A 16,815-nucleotide genomic window follows, 5' to 3' on the forward strand; every position below is an offset into this window, starting at 1 on the left:
CTCTGCCTATGTCTCTGCCTCTCTGTGCCTCTCATGAGTAAATAAATAAAATCTTAAAAAAAAATGCCATGAATGCCTTTTGATCAGTTTCTTTTCAGACATAAAATGGCATCTTCTTAAACATTATTTATTTGGTAAATCTGTGCATACAGAATATCTAATGTCCTAATAGTATATTGAATAAATGAAATTTTGTTGTCCAAATTGGAAGCCAGTAGGTAAGCACAGTTTCCTTTGCTACTTCTTCAGTCATTTTAGAGAAGAAATTCAGAAAATATTTTTACAGAAAATATGTAATAAGCAAGATCTTATGTACCACACAGCCTTTTGCCCTTTTTAAAAAAGATTGATTGATTGATTGATTGATTGATTGATTTGACAGAGAGCACAAGCCAGGGGAATTGGCAAGCAGAGGGAGAGGGAGAAGCAGGCTCCCTGTGGACAGGGTCCTGGGAGCCCCAGGATCTTGGGATCATGACCTGAGCCCGAAGGCAGTCACTTAACTGGCTGAGCCACCCAGGCACTCCAGCCTTCTGCCTTTTAATATTTTTTCTCCTTTGCAAAAGGAAGAATCTGAATTTGGGATGACCTATACCCTGAGGGTACAGGACTGGGCCTGGATCCACTTAGATTTGCTTGATGAGTTTTGGAGTGAATCAGGTCCAAAACACTGTCCAGAGGTAGAAGTTATTAATGATTGTTTTTATAATCAGTTACTGTCAAATAGATTTGTTTTAATGTGGAGTTTTGTTAACCAAGACTTTGGATAGCTGAGCTATGTCTTCATTATCTGAGTAAAGTCTGTCCCATTTTGACATTACATGAAATATTTCATCACATGGCATCTGAAAAAAGTAGGGGCAGAAGTAAATCATTATATAGCAGTTGTTCATATAAGAGAAAATTGCCTTATATAGTCAACTGAGTATCTTCCCAAAAAGTGGCATCTCTCCAGGAGATTGCCATTGAATATTCTTGGGCTTTAGAAATAAGTGTCAATCTTGGTACTTCACATGGTGCTGTCACCGAATACTTCCATAATGGACTGTTATTATCAAGTTACAAAGCTAGGATAAGAAGAGCAAAAATAATCCTCCCCTGGAATGCCTGGAAAATCTACCATCCCTTTGGATCACTGAGGCAATGAGGAAGAAAAATGATTTGTAACTACTGTCTATTGCTGGTATATTTTGAAGGCTTTTGCAAATTATAGATTGATTAAGAATGTATTTTAAAGGTCTTATACATGTCTGATTAAATGGCGCTTGTTTTTTTTTTAAGATTTTTTTAATTTATTCATGAGAGACACAGAGAGGCAGAGGGAGAAGCAGGCTCCATGCTGGAAGCCTGATGTGGGACTCGATCTCAGGACTCCCGGATCACGCCCTGAGTCAAAGGCAGGCACTTTTTTAAAGGTTTTACTTATTTATTCATGAAAGACACAGAGAGAGAGACAAAGGCAGAGGGAGAAGTAGGCTAATGAAGAGGAGCCCACTGTAGGACTTGATCAATCCCAGGACTCTGGGGTCACGCCCTGAGGCAGACACTCAACCACTGAGACACCCAGGCATCCCTGTAAATATATTTTTAAAGCAGTTGTCATTTTATTTTTTATTTTTTTTAAGATTTTATTTATTTATTCATGAGAGACACAGAGAGGCAGAGACACAGGCAGAGGAAGAAGCAGGCTCCATGCAGGGAGCCCAATGCGGGACTCCATCCCAGGACTCCAGGATCATGCCCTAGGCTGAAGGCAGGCACTAAACCACTGAGCTACCCAGGGATCCCCAGCGGTTGTCATTTTAATTGACCAGGGATGGAGTTTGTCATCTTTGAAAATTCGTGTCAAGGTTTGGATTTCTGTGCTTATAAATCCTGGGGTCACATGTAAAATAGATCCTCATGTCATTTTGACACCAAGTGCCTTAGGTGCCAACTCTATCTAAGAGATAGGGTTCTAGTTTTAATGCAATTAGGTAAGAATTGATTATGATTTTAAGTGTTCATGGGTAGGTACTATTTTTAAGGTTTAATTAGATAAAATACAGCAAAATGCATAGATCTGGCTTTAAAATGAGACAGTTTTAAATAATATATTTAAATATGTTATTTCATGTACAAACCTCCCCTCCCTGCAAACAGGTTGTTCTAGTGACAGATGGCTGTCTTGGCATTGGTAGAGGATCACTGCGGCATTCCCTAGCTACTCACAATCAACGAAGCGAGAGCAACAGGTTTCCACTACCTTTCCCTTTCCCATCTAAGTTATACATCATGTGCATGGCAAATTTGGAGGAGGTAATACTGAGTTCTTTTTAGTTTGATTAGATACATTTTAGGACTTTATTTTTCAGTATATTCCATTAGTATTATATTGTATATACTATAGCATTAAACTCCATTGGTTTCAGCTGAGACTAGTCACTAAATTTGGAAGGACTTTAGGTCTCAAATGCTCTTTGAAGATTCAGAGTGTTGTCCATCTCTAGAAACATAGCTGGCTGGAATTGTTATCCATCCTGCTTCCCACAAAGATTCTTCAAATGCATGAGTTAAAATGTTCTTTTTGGTCTTAGACATTTCCCTCGTTTGGGAATTCTTATGTCCATTCCACTGGAAATGTCGACAGAAATGTGCTTGGACTTTTTTGGTAAAGTAACGTTTCTCTGATACATGTTTTACTAAACTCTACTTCCTGGTTTTCCCATTTATTTGGGAAAGTTATTTAACCTTTGTTCACCTCAGTTTTTCTATCTGTAAGATGTAGGTAATGATGGTTTTCACCCAAAAGACGTTAGAAACACTTTGGAATGAAGATACCATGTAAATACCAACTGTGGTCACCTCTGAGAATCTTTGCAAAACTACTTCTGAATGAAATAGCTCTACTGGTATCGTTTTATATAACATTCCTCTTGGTAGCCTTGAAACAAAATTGTTTCCATCTCAGGTTGTTAAAAAAAATCATCCCTGTTATTTATTGCCTGTGTTATTGTGACAGGTGTGACCTTGGTGTGCTGATAATAATCTGGCATTGTATGCCACTTTAAAAGGGTCATCTGTTTTGTTTTGTAGCTTCAGAGCACTGATTCCTTGGATTGCCTTGAACGTCTCATAGATTTAAACAATGGTGAAGGGCAGATTTTTACTATTGATGGTCCCCTGTGCTTGAAAAATGTACAGTCTATGTTTGGGTGAGTATATACTTAGAGCTTTTTTGCCTTCTTTTTTTTTTTTTGCTTTTTTACCTTCTTACAATCTGTTATTATGTTATTATAATTTGATATTCAGCTATAATATCTATTCCACCACTATTTCTAATTGTCATTTTCCCCAAGTTGCACAATTTTCAGGTAAAATGATTGGTAGTAGTGATTTTTTCAAAGTTCATTCCCTTTTAAATTAAGCATGACTAAATCAATAATGCCTACAGATGTTGACTCTCTTATAATGACTTAGCAGTTTCGAAAGATTAACTTGCTTTTGAGCTTTTCAGAATTGAAGTTTCCTCACCAGGGGCACCTGGGTGGCTCAGTGGTTGAATGTCTGCCTTTGGCTCAGGTCATGATCCCAGGGTCCTAGGATCGAGTCCTGTATCAGGCTCCCCACAAGGAGCCTATTTCTTTCTCCCTCTGCCTATGTCTTTGCCTCTCTCTCATTGTCTCTCATGAATAAATAAATAAAATCATTAAAAGAAAAAAAAATTTCCTCACCAAAAATGTCAGGTTTTGTTCTGTTTTATAAACGGTCAGATCATAGTTTTAGAGTCGACTCAAAGAGAAAATAAACTTAGCATCTTGAAAAAATTCCTCAAGGGCTACCCGGGTGTCTCAGTCATTTAAGTGTCTGCCTAAATCAGATGCCCAGTAAGTTGGGTTCCCTGCTCCACCAAGAGCCTGCTTCTCTCTCTCCCTCTGCCTGCTGCTCCCCCTACTTGTACTCGCTCTCTCTCTGTCAAATAAATAAATAAAATCTTTAAAAAAAAATGGAATGAGAAAAAGTGTATGAGAACTCATAGCAATTTGACAGAGAAATATCTTTTTAAAAAGAAAAAAATTCCTTGAGAAAAATGATATGTATCATATTCTTCTTCTTATAACAATTATTCATCATATTCTAGAAAACTAATAGATCTGGCGTATACACCTTTCCACGCTATTCTCAAGTGCGGCCACCTAACCGCTGATGTGCAGGTGTTCCCCAGACCAGAGCCTTTTGTTGTAGATGAGGAAATCGATCCCATTCCTAAAGTCATCAACACAGGTAATGTGTTTTTTTAACTTCCTGCTTGGTTCTTTTGTTATCTTTATTTTCTTGTAATTTCTGACTTCTCTATACAGGAGGGTTGAAAAAAAAAGTAAATTCTGATACTAGGGTGCTGTTGTCATCACCAGTATATGCATTTTGGATGAGAGGAAGCATTGACCAAAGGGTGGCAGGCCGGTGGTCTTTCATAGTGAGGTCATGAGTTAATCTCCAGTCTTAGATAACAATAGCCATAAATTACTAGAATTGGAAATCATGACCAGATTCACTAGCCGTGAAATCCTTGAGGTAATTCTTAATAGAGATACTAAGATTGATTAGTATCATAATTGAGATCATCTATGAAGAGCTAGCTTCTAGGCTTGGCTGTGTGATTCTTCCTGTGTGATCCTGTAAAGTCACTTCCTCTCATTTTGGTTGGCTAAGGAGAGTGGAATCTCTAGATGAGTCATGGTCTGTCTGAGGTCTGTGTTCTGATATACTGTACCCCTCTAGCCCTCCTGCTTGTATTTTGACTAAAAGAGACGTGCTACTGCTTTTACCTGGTTTGTGCTGGAGGTGCTGTCAGAAGTCACAAGAAAAAATGGAGGGCAGCCCCGGTGGCGCAGCAGGCGTGATCCTGGAGACCCTGGATCGAGTCCCATGTCAGGCTCTCTGCATGGAGCCTGCTTCTCCCTCTGCCTGTGTCTCTGCCTCTCATTCTCTCACTGTGTCTCTATGAATAAATAAATAAATCTTTAAAAAAAAGAAAAAAAACAAAACGAAAAATGGAGAAAAGAATTGTATCCATTTGGTGGGCAGACCCCTTGAGTTGTGGGCACACATTCAGCTGTCACTGTTTGGGACCCTGTTGTACCTTCAGTGCTTATTAGCGCAGCTCTGATACTTATAAATGTTTACTAGGTAAATTTCCAGTCAACCAATGATTGAAATAAGGTGCACAGTAAATGTTCATTTCATTCATGGGTGTACAGATTTGAAGGAGTCAGAGACTGAAGGGCTCTGCAGAAACTTTTTATTTTTTCTGTCTTTAGCTCCTGGCTGTCTTGGAAATAGGGCATCCATCTCTTTCATGGTGACTACTGCAGTATGTTAAGCTGTACCAAAGTTTTTTGCCTTCAAACCAACTAGATTCCACTTCCTTCCCATCCTTTTTTCTTTTTTTTTTTTTTAATGGAGTTCAATTTGCCAACATATAGCATAACACCCTCATCCTTTTTTTGATAAGATAACTTTGAGTAGCTCTTTTCCGAGATCTTTGCCATAGCTTATATTTAAGCCACTTTAAAATGCAGGCCTTAAAAAGAAAAATGCAGGCCTTTTGTTACTCAAATGAAAAATACATAACTGCTTATGCTGACTCATTTGTTATTCAGCCAAAGAAGGTAATGGCAGCAAATCTCCAAGAAGCAGATTTCCTGACGTATTAGAAGTACAGTGTATTCACCATGACCCTGATTTTTTTTTTTTAATTGTTTTGAGAATAGAAGTATGTCTGGGAGACATACTTGTGCCTGGGAGAAAGACTGAAAAGCAATTCAATAAAATATTAATAGATGTTTCCTTTGATGGTGAATAATGAGTGACTTTATTTTTCTTCTTTACAATTTTTTATGTTTTCTAAGTTTTTCTACTATTTATATAATCAAAAAGTAAACTTTTAAAAAGTACTTGGGGATAAGACTTATTTTTTTACTATTAGGTTTCCAACAAATATTCTTCTTGGTCTTTTTTTTTCTTCTCTTCTTCTTGGTCTTTAATTCAGCTTCCAGAGGCAAATAAATCATTGTCATATTTAGACTATGCTACCTTGGAGGGACAGCTGGGTGGCTCAGCAGTTGGGCGGCTGCCTTCGGCTCAGGTCGTGATCCCGGGATCCGGGATCAAGTCCTGCATCAGGCTCCTGCGAGGAGCCTGCTTCTCCCTCTGCCTATGTCTCTGCCCCACTGTCTCTCTCTGTGTCTCTCATGAATAAATAAACACATCTTTAAAAAGAACTGCTACCTTGGGCTTATAGAGAATGTATTTCTTTCTTATGGAAATGGTTTGTTGTTGTTGTTTAATGGAAATGTTTTTAATGATAGCCATACCCTCTGCCTTGGATGGCTGCATCTCCTGCAAGGATGGAGTGGTGGAAGTGCTTGACTGTGATGCCCCCTGCTGACCTGAAGATCCCTGACGAAACAGGGATTAGATCTTTAAGCTTTTGCCTTGGCTGGGGACCTGGCCTATAAAAAAAAAAGTCTAGCTGATTTGTCTTAAAACTTAAATAATTAATGAAAGGCAGTTATTCTTACTTCCTGAGCTATTTAAAATGCAAATTATGGGGCAGCCCCGGTGGCTCACCAGTTTAGCGCCTGCCTTCAGCCCAGGGTGTGATCCTGAAGACCAGGGATCGAGTCCCACGTCGGGCTGCTTGAGAGCATGGAGCCTGCTTCTCCCTCTGCCTGTGTCTCTGCCTCTTTCTCTGTCTCTCATGAATAAATAAATAAAATCTTTAAAAAAATAAAATAAATAAAATGCAAATTATGAGTCAGCCAGAGAAACTTCTAAAACCTTCCTAGTCACATCTGAATTCCTCATGTGAACATTATATTTGTGAAACCTAGTACAAAGAAAAAAATATACTTACCTATATATTAACTAATTCAGTGTTGATTCATTTCTTTTCAGATTTGGAAATAGTGGGATTTATTGATATAGCTGATATTTCAAGTCCCCCAGTTCTGTCCAGACATCTGGTCCTACCAATAGCACTTAACAAAGGTGAGTTCTCTTGTTATTCCAGTGATACAGATGAAGCATCTTATGATCTAAAGTTACTCTTAAATGTATGTAGTTGAGGTACAGCCACTCTGGAAAACTGTGTGGAGGTTCCTCAAAGAGTTAAAAATAGATCTGCCCTACGACCCAGCAATTGCACTGCTGGGGATTTACCCCAAAGATACAGATGCAGTGAAACGCAGGGACACCTGCACCCTGATGTTTATAGCAGCAATGTCCACAGTAGCCAAACTGTGGAAGGAGCCTCGGTGTCCATCAAAAGATGAATGGATAAAGAAGCTGTATATGTATACAGTGGAATATTACTCAGCCATTAGAAACGACAAATACCCACCCACTATTTGCTTCGATGTGGAGGGACCTGGAGGGTATTATGCTGAGTGAAATAAGTCAATTGGAAAAGGACAGATATTATATGGTCTCATTCATTTGGGGAATATAAAAATTAGTGAAAGGGAATAAAGGGAAAGGAGCGAAAATATCAGTGAGGGTGACAAAACATGAGACACCTAACTCTGGGAAACGAACAAGGGATAGTGGAAGAGGAAGTGGGCGGGGGGTTGGGGTGACTGGGTGATGGGCAATGAGGGCGGGGGCACTTGGTGGGATAAGCACTGGGTGTTCTGCTATATGTTGGCAAATTGAACTCCAATAAGAAAAATTTTTTTTAAGTATATAATTGGTAGTATGATAGTCCATTTTGCAGAATTAGGAGAAAGGAATAGTTATTGGATTGAATATTTTAAAAATGGAGTGTTGCCTAATATACTGCAAGACTGTTTCTGCTGTTTCAATTTCACTACCATAAAAGAAACCCTTTAGCTGTCAATCTCTAGCTTCTCATCATCCTCAGCCCCAGGTAACCACTAAATGTCTTTAGTTTCTATAAGTTTGCCTATTCTGGATGTTTTATATAAATGCAATTCATATAATATGTGAAAACTGATTTTTATATGGACATAGGAAAACCTATGAATAGGAGTTTTTCTTACTTGTTATAATATGCCTTTATAATCGAATGCTCTCCTCCCAAGGATAGAAATAGCCAGGAGTATAATTGGAATTTGAGGTTTTTGTAGCTAATCTTAGTCTGACCTTTTTTCACAGAAGGTGATGAGGTGGGTACTGGCATAACTGATGACAACGAAGATGAAAATTCAGCCAATCAAATTGCAGGCAAAATACCCAACTTTTGTGTCCTGCTCCATGGCAGCCTAAAAGTGGAAGGAATGGTGGCAATAGTTCAATTAGGGTAAGAAACTTTCTTTACCTTTGGTTGAATGAGGGAGAAGAATCAGTGTACAAAGTGAAGTATTTCCCAGACTTTTCCTCATCACCTTTTTCCTCTCTTGGCCATACCCTTCCCACCTAACATCACCTTCTAAACTGCTCTTTAAATCATCCCCTAGAATAAGTAGAGTGAGCCTTTAAATTATATTGCTTTTATATTATATCCTTTTTTCTATTTTTTTCTTTTCTATTCTACCTAGGAAATCTGTATTCAGTTGTAACAGTTGCTGTGGGATCTTATGCAGTATTCACAGGCTCCTCAGCTATAAGATGAGGAGGTGGAACTAAATGAAATAGGATTCCAAGAACATTAATTGAACATTTTACCATGTGCCAGGCACTCCTCTAGTCACTTTACATACGTTAATTCATGTAATCCCTTACAACAACACTGTACAGGGGGTGTCAGCATTATCCTTGTTGTATAGGTGAGAAACTGAGGCATAGGGAGGTCAAGGAACTTGCTAAAGGTCACACAGCACCTAAATGAAAGAGCAAGGGTTCTTACTTGCATTCTGACCCCAGAGCCCATGTTCATGAACACTGCTAACCCATCCCTGTGGGAAACATCTTTCTAGCTTTTACTTTTGCTACAGTCTTGAAATTTGCAAAACCATATGCTTCCCTTTCTAGAATACCTATTGTTAGGAAAGAAGAGGTGACTGATCATCTTCTGGCTATCACCTGGGTTTGACTGGTATAGAAGATGAAGAGGTTAGGAGTACTCAGATGAAGTTCCATTTCTACTTGAGTTAAAATTACCTGGTCCAAAAAGAAGAATGCAATTCTTATTAGGTATTAGTTTATTGTATTTCTTGGTACCCAAGCTACTTGTACTGCTCTGAATATGAGAATTCCCTGGGGCCCTTTGAGAAGCAGCAATAGAGCTGGGTGATGGCTTTGTGCCCTTTGTTAGAAATGCTGCTCTGTGTTGGTGCTGCTGTGAACGACTCATGGAAGCAGCTGAAACATAGGTCACAACCCTTACTCTTCCCGACCTCTGTAGCTATTTGCTGCCCTTGTGATTTTTTTTCTTTTTTAAGATTACTTTTGATTTCCATATCTACCTAACTGAAAAATAATACATTTCCCAGAGGAATGGCAACATTAGGGGGCAGCAGTATGCATTTTCAGTTTTAGGATTTGGTTTTAGTAAAAACACCTGATTTCAAAGTTGAAGTCCCTGTCTCTCAAGAAAAACACTGGCTAGACTTACTTAACTTTATAGTCCCAGGCTTGACGTTCACGTAACTTTATGGTCCCAGGCTTGACGTTCTTCTGATCTTCCATCTTCTCTCCATCTAGTCCTGAATGGCATGGAATGCTCTACTCCCAAGCTGACAGCAAGAAGAAATCAAACCTCATGATGTCTCTCTTTGAGCCTGGCCCAGAACCTCTCCCATGGCTAGGGAAAATGGCACAATTGGGTCCTATTTCAGGTATAACCCAGATCATATTTTACTTATCTTGACTTTTTTTTCTCTCTGCTATTCTGAATGGCTCTGACTGTGTAGTCAGAGAGCTGTGTGATCTCTGGATGGATGTGCTGTGGTCTCTAATGCTGGGTATGTGCATGGAGAACCCCAGCAGACTGTTATGTCTGAACTTTAACTTTACCTTGGGGAAACCGACTAGGTTGCTTTAAGTAAACGTAAATGCTCTGACTGCCTACAGGGGAAAGTTACTGTCCATAAACATTTTTTTCTTCAGTATACTATTTTCAATTCAGGTAACACTAGTCATTTCTAGATGATTTAACCCCCCTCTTGAAAGTGTTTTCCCTTGGCTTTCCTAACATTGCATTCTCCTGATATACTTTTTCCTTTGGCACCTTTGCTTTTTCTTGTCATCTTATCTTCCTCTTGCCTCATGATTTTCTTTGCCATCTTCTCTTGGATTATTCTCTCTTGGTTATTTCATCAACCATCATAGCTTCAGACTCCCCCACATGTATGACTCTGGTCCTACTTGATCTCTCCTTGGAACTTGCATATCATATTTCCAGTTCCCAGTTAGACCTGTCCACCTGGATATTCTGCTGTAATACCAAGCAGCTCACAGCATGTTTGTTACAGAAACTGTCGTCTCTTAACTCTTCTCTCCTAAACTGTTCCTTTTTCTGACTTTCCTGCCCCATCTAATTGAGGCCTAAGTATTCCTAGGTACTCAGGCTCCACCTGTAGAGTCATCCTTGACTCATTTGGACCCAATTCAATATCAGGAACATCTACCAAGCAACCTTTTAGGGGATAAAAGTTAGCCAGAGTTGCTCAAAGTCAGTAGAAAAGTCCAGTAGAATAATAAACAGACTGGTATAAGATCAGAGTTGGCCTAGACGATCAGCTCTGCCTAGAGGACTAAGGAAAATCTTCACAGAGGAGAGACATTGTAGGAGAGTTTGTATTCTGGGTACTGGTGCCTCCTGGAGTTGTGTAATATGGCTGAAATTCAAGTTGGAGCTAATAAATTTGAGTTTAGAAAGATAATTCTGGGGACACCTGGGTGGCTCAGTTGGTTAAGCATCTGACTCATGCTTAGGCCATGATCTCCGGGCTGTTGTGAGATCAAGCCCCGCATTAGGTTCCATACTCAGTGAGGACTCTACTTGACATTCTCCCTCCCTCTCTCTCTCTGCTCCTCCTCTGCTTATGTATGCACGCTGTCTCTCAGATAAGTAAATAAATACAATCTTTAAAAAAAATGAAAGATAATTCTGTGGAGTGTGGATTTGGAAAGGTAAGGGCATCCCATAGTTAGAAGTCTACTGTGATAGTCCTGAAGATACAAAGATGAGAGCCAGAAGGAACAGTGGCTGGGAATAGAGAGGATGGAGATCCATGGTAAAGATATTCAGGAAGCAGAATCAACAGTATTTGGATGAGGATAAAGGAAATGGAGGTCTTGAGGATAATACCAGGTTTCTGACTTGGGCTGCAGGGAGAAAGGTGATATTGTTAATGGGAGCAGAGAACAGAGGAAGAAGAGTAGATTTGGAAAGACATCTTCTGTGCATGTTGAATTTATGCCTGTGAGATTTAGGTAGAGGTGCCTAGAGATAGTTCCTATAGGAGTTCTGGAAAGAGGGCAGAGTTGGATATATAATTTTTAGTTATAAGCATACTGCTTATAGTTAAAATGGTGAGAATGAGGGCAATTGTTTAGGGCAGTGCTTCACACATTTGAGTTCTTATGTACAAAAAACAAAACAGAAGAACTTTAAAAATTGTTCCCTGGGCCCCACTTACAGAGATTCTGATTCAGTAGGTCTGGATTCTGGCCCAAGAACTTGAAGTTCTAATATTACCCAAGTGATTATGATCTAGGTGATCCATAACCACACATTAAGAAGCCCTTGCCTCAGGAAGAAAAAAAAGACCCAAGGACCAAATCCTTAGAAAAGATTAACTACTGGTGATAGTGGAAAGGGTGCTAATAAATGAAAATGAGAAGGGAATAGGCAGAAGGAAAAGTAGAAGAAAGTGATGTCACAGAAGCCAAGAGAATAAAAAGATTCAAGAAGAAAGTACAGTGTCTCATACAGATGTATTATATGTGGCCTGCATACCCTGTCTACTGTACATGTGCATGTCAGTTTAGCCTGAAGGATGCCTTTGCCACTGAAGCCTAGAAAAGATTTTGACTGAGGATAGACCCTAGAAGCTAGGCAGTAAGCTTTATCAATAAAGGGCCAGATAGTAAATATTTTAGTTTTTGCAAGCCATATGATCTCTGTCTTAACTGCTAAACACTGCCATTTTAGCACAATACGTAAATGAATGGGAGTGACCTCTTCCAATAAAATATTCTTTATGGACACCAGAATTTGAATTTCGTATAATTTTCACTTGTCATGAAATCTTATTCTTTCGATTTTTCCCCCAACTATTTAAAAATATAAAAACCATTTTTAACTCAAAAACAGACAGCAGGCCGTAGTTGGCCAGCTCTTGGGGTAGGATGCAGGGGCTGGCATTTTAAAGTTCACACAAGAAAAGAGATATGATTTTGGTTCCAAACAAGACAAAGAACTGAAATCTCTGAGTAAAGCTAGGAATGTGGAAGATCTGTTCCCTCGGTGAGATGTTGACAAGAAAAATTCTACCCATTGTTTCTACCTGTTTTTCCACATATTAAAAAAAAAAAAAGTCTCCCATGAGAATTTGAAGCCCAAGTTGTGCACCATGCAGATTGACACTACCCATTCTGAAGTAGGACTCTCCAAAACCAAATAATGCACCAAAAAACTCTTTCTGAAGCAATGAAACCCATGGTGCATCCTCCAGAGTAAATATAATGACAACCCAAGGCAAAAGGACTTCTGCCAAAAATATCCCTGCTGAAGATGTGTTCCTGATTTGAAGAAGTCTTTAAATTATGTAAGGATTTTATTTCTTTTGAAGGGAGGCCAACAGGAGGATTAGTCCCTTGAGAACTTAATCTGAAAGAGACTGCAGAATCAGTTTTGTAAAGAGTTTTAGGAAGGAATAGAACCAGGAGGAATGAAGAGGACACTATGAATCAAGAGTCATTTCATCCCTATAGGAGATTTTTGGGTAACTTAGGTCCATGGTTAGCTAGGAGGCAAGTTGAGGAGTGTGTCAGAGATGAGGAAACGACCATGACAGGTTTGCCACAAGAAGAGAAAAGTAAGACAGTAACTGGAGAGCACAGGGCAGAGGAAGCTGTGCCTATTAGGTTGTAGAAATTCCTTACCTCCTGGTCTCTGTAGCAATCCTAAATTCATTCTGCCTTTTCATTTGCCCTGCTCTTGCCCTGTTTTGGCTTTTTTTTTTTTTTTTTTTTTTTTTTTTACCTTTCATTTAGATCAAAGGCCAGCTAACCAATGCCTGCTGGCCAAACTAGCCCACTGTTTATTTTGTAAATAAAGCTTTATTGTAAAGTTTCATTACACAGTCATACTCATTTAGGTATGTCTTATCTAGGGCTGTTTTCCTGCTTTGGGGGCAGAGTCAGGTAGTTGCAACAGAAACCATATAACCCATAAACTAAAATACTTATTGTCTGGCCCCTTTGCAGGAAAAGTTTGTTGATCCCTGACCTAGACTGTTGTGACATTTTTCACACAGATTACTTGTCCATAATCTGAAGTGTAACATTCAGATTCCTTTCTAATCTAGTTTCCAATCTAGCAGTGCTTGGTTTGTTACACGTATTTTTCATTCAGGTTTGAACTGCTTTTTACTTTGCCCCTTATTCATTTTTTCCTGCCTCAGGGTCTGTTCTTTTTTTTCAAATTAGAATAAAGCTACATTTTATTGAATTTAACTTTGTACCAGGCACTGTGCTAGACACAATGAAATGTATAATCTCATTTAATTCTGGAGACAGTCTTATGAAGTTAGAATAAAACAGGCTTTATTACAGACAGGGGAGGGAGTGAAGTCCTTCTTGACTCCCACTTTCCTCCTGGCTGCCAGGACATTGCTTAGCTCTTCTCTTTTCCTTTTGGCACAAATGTGTGTCCCCACCCTTCTCTTGGTGAACTTGTCCTTGGAGACCTTGAGCAGCTCCATGGCACACTGCTCGTATGGAGCAAAGCCTCACATGATCCAAGAGGATCATGTCCTGCACAGACTTGATATGCTTGGTGAGGCGTCCATGGTAGTGGCTGTGGTCACTGACATTCTTAGCCATCTTGTGGTCCGCGTTGACGTCCATGGTTGTAGGGTACCACAGAGCCATGGCTGCTGCCCCCCCAGGGTTTTTTTTTCTTTTTTTTTAATTGAAGTATAATTAATACACTGTGTTAGTTTCAGGTATAGGATATAATGATTCAGCGGTTTATACATTACTTGTGCTTAATCCCCTTTATCTCTTTCACCCATCTTCCCACACACCTCCTATCTGGCAACCACCAGTTCTCTCTGCTTAAGAGTCTGTTGTTTGTCTCTTTCTTTATTTCTTTTGTTTCTGAAATTATACATATGAGAAGTTGTGTGGGATTTGTCTTTCTCTGACTTATTTCACTTAGCACCATATTGTTACAAATGGCAAGATCTCATTCTTTTTTATGGCTGAATAATATCCCATTGTGTAGATAAATACACACGCCTTCTCTTTTTCCATCCTTCTATAGATGAATTCTTGGGTTGCTTCCATACCTTGGCTGTTGTAAATAACGCTGCAGTAAATATAGAGGTGCATATATCTTTTCAAATTAGTGTTTTCATTTTCTTTGGTAAATAACCAGTAGTGGAATTAGTGAATCATACATAGTAATTCTATTTTAATTTTTTGAGGGACCTCCATACTGTTTTCCACAGTGACTGCACTAATTTGTATTTCCACCAACATTGCTCAAGGAACCAGAGGTTTCTTTTTCTTCACATCCTGGTCAATACTCATTTTTTGTTTTTGTTTGATTGTTTTTAAAGATTTATTTATTTATTTTAGAGTGTGTGTGTGTATGTGAGGGTAGGGCAGAGGGAGAGTCTTTCAAGCAGACTCCTCTCTGAGCAGGGAGCCCAGCACAGGGCTCCATCCCACAGTCACGATCTGAACCAAACCAAGAGTCTAACGTTTAATTGACTAAGCCATCCAGGCATCTCTATTTTTTGTTTTTTATTTTAGTCATTCTGACAGGTATAAGGTGATATTGCGTTATGATTTTAATTTGCATTTCCTTGATGATCAATGATGTTGAGCATCTTTTCATGTGTCTGCTGGCCATTTGCATGTCTCCCAAAAAATGTCTATTTAGGTCCTCTGCCTATTTTTTAATTGTATTATTTGTTTTTCTGGTATTGAATGTAGAAGCTTTTGAGATATTTTGGATGTTAACTGCTTACTGGATATATCACTTACAAATGTCTTCTTCCATTCAATCGGTTGCCTTTTTGTTGTGTTGATGATTTTCTTGACTGTGCAAAAGTTTTATATTTTAATGTACTCCCTCCCAGTAGCTTTACTTTGCTTTCGTTTCCCTTGCTTGAAGAGACATACCTAGAAAAATTTTTCCATGGCCAATGTCAAAGAACTTGTATGTATTATTTATTTTTAGTCAAACCAAGGCATGCAAAACAGTATGGTTGTTTATAGCTATCCTTCCTACTTCTCATTCTGTTCCTAGAAACAACCACTTACAACTTCTAATTGTGGGAGGTTTTGTTTTGGTATTTACATTTATAAATAATATAAGTATTGGGTTTTTTTTTTCCATTTTAAATGTCCTTTTTTATTTTTTAAGGTTGACTGCTTAGCTCTGTTAGCTTCACCATCCCCACCCACCCACCCAAGAAGCACATTTTTCCCTTCTTCTATCCTTCCAGTGTGGTTACAGTGTTCTTTTTTGGGTAAAGCAGTATTCTGTCCTTGTTAGATGATGTGAACATTATTTATGACTAAGCCATGTGGTACACTGAGTTACATTTTGTTTTGCAACTCTTTGTTCTCTGCACCAGTTATTATTTTTTTAAGATATTTTTTTCTTTTTTCTAGTAGGCAAGATAAATGTGCAGTTGACTCCTGAATAATGTGGGGGTTATGACTTTTAACTCTCCCACAACTTAACTAGTAAGGGACTACTGTTGACCATAAGCCTTACCCAATATCTAATGAACAGATATTTTGTATGTTATATGTATTATATGCTGCATTCTCACAATCAAGAAAGCTAGAGAAAATATTATTTTAAAAAGCCTAACAAAGAGAAAATACATTTACAGTATTTGTATTTATGGGAAAAGTTTTGTGTATTAGTAGACCTATACGGTTTACAACCATGTTGTTCAAAGGTCAGCTGTCTTCTAACTTCCGTTAAAAGGAAGGCTGTATTGGAAGACACTGAGGTTCCTCAGAGACTCCAGGAAAGAGCGGGGCAAGCAGGCTGTGGGGGTGACCAGCAGCAGAGGAGGGCACCCAGCCCTCCCCTCTGGGCTCTCTCATGGCCTTCTCTTTACTTTCTTTTGTGTCTTTGCTTTTCTTTGCTCTTTTCTGTATACTTGCCATAATTCCCCCCTAAGTAAAATACTTTCTTCAGGCATTTTTGTCAATCTTCTTTTTTTCCCCTTAGAGTCATTTCCCTTCCTCTTGTTTCTTAAGTAGACTGTTGGTTCTTTAGGCTTTCCCTTCCCATCTCTCCTGTGGCTCTCCTGTTTTGTGACTCCACCTGAGAAAAGGGTACATGGGACATAAGTATTTGAAATCTTGTATATTTGGAAATACCTGTATTGGTAGTTCAGTTGGGTTTTGAGTGCTGGGCTGGGAATCACATTACCGTAGTTAGAGTTTTAATGCATAGTTCTGTTTTTCTTTTCTGGCTTCCTGTGTTGCTACTGAGAGTCTAATCCCATGCTGCCAGTTTTTTGACCTGGATCTGTATTTCCTCTGCTCTCCCAGAGGGGTTTTCTTTGTGTCCTCGTGTTCTGGATTTTCAGAATGATGTACTTAGTTGTTAGTCTCTTCATTCATCATGCTGGGCATTCACTGGGCCTTTCCACCTGACAGTTCATGTTC

General features: G+C 39.0%; 1 protein-coding gene and 1 pseudogene across 5 annotated transcripts in view; one reads left to right on the plus strand and one right to left on the minus strand.

The window, feature by feature from the left end:
- The window catches only part of INTS14 (integrator complex subunit 14), a 33,016-nt gene that overhangs the window by 9,166 nt on the left and 7,035 nt on the right, over window positions 1-16,815 (plus strand). For 4 of the 5 annotated variants that reach the window (XM_041743159.1, XM_041743163.1, XM_041743162.1 and 1 more), the window contains 6 exons: window positions 2,143-2,298; window positions 3,076-3,194; window positions 4,121-4,263; window positions 6,940-7,032; window positions 8,158-8,302; window positions 9,646-9,779. In XM_041743159.1, the coding sequence (XP_041599093.1) occupies window positions 2,143-2,298; window positions 3,076-3,194; window positions 4,121-4,263; window positions 6,940-7,032; window positions 8,158-8,302; window positions 9,646-9,779 (790 nt within the window). The remainder of the gene's footprint in view (window positions 1-2,142; window positions 2,299-3,075; window positions 3,195-4,120; window positions 4,264-6,939; window positions 7,033-8,157; window positions 8,303-9,645; window positions 9,780-16,815) is intronic. The other variant, XM_041743161.1, reaches the window with a different exon arrangement.
- LOC121484557 lies at window positions 13,692-14,169 on the minus strand (annotated as a pseudogene).

This window comes from Vulpes lagopus, chromosome 2 (genome assembly GCF_018345385.1).
Source record: "Vulpes lagopus strain Blue_001 chromosome 2, ASM1834538v1, whole genome shotgun sequence".
NCBI lineage: Eukaryota > Metazoa > Chordata > Mammalia > Carnivora > Canidae > Vulpes > Vulpes lagopus.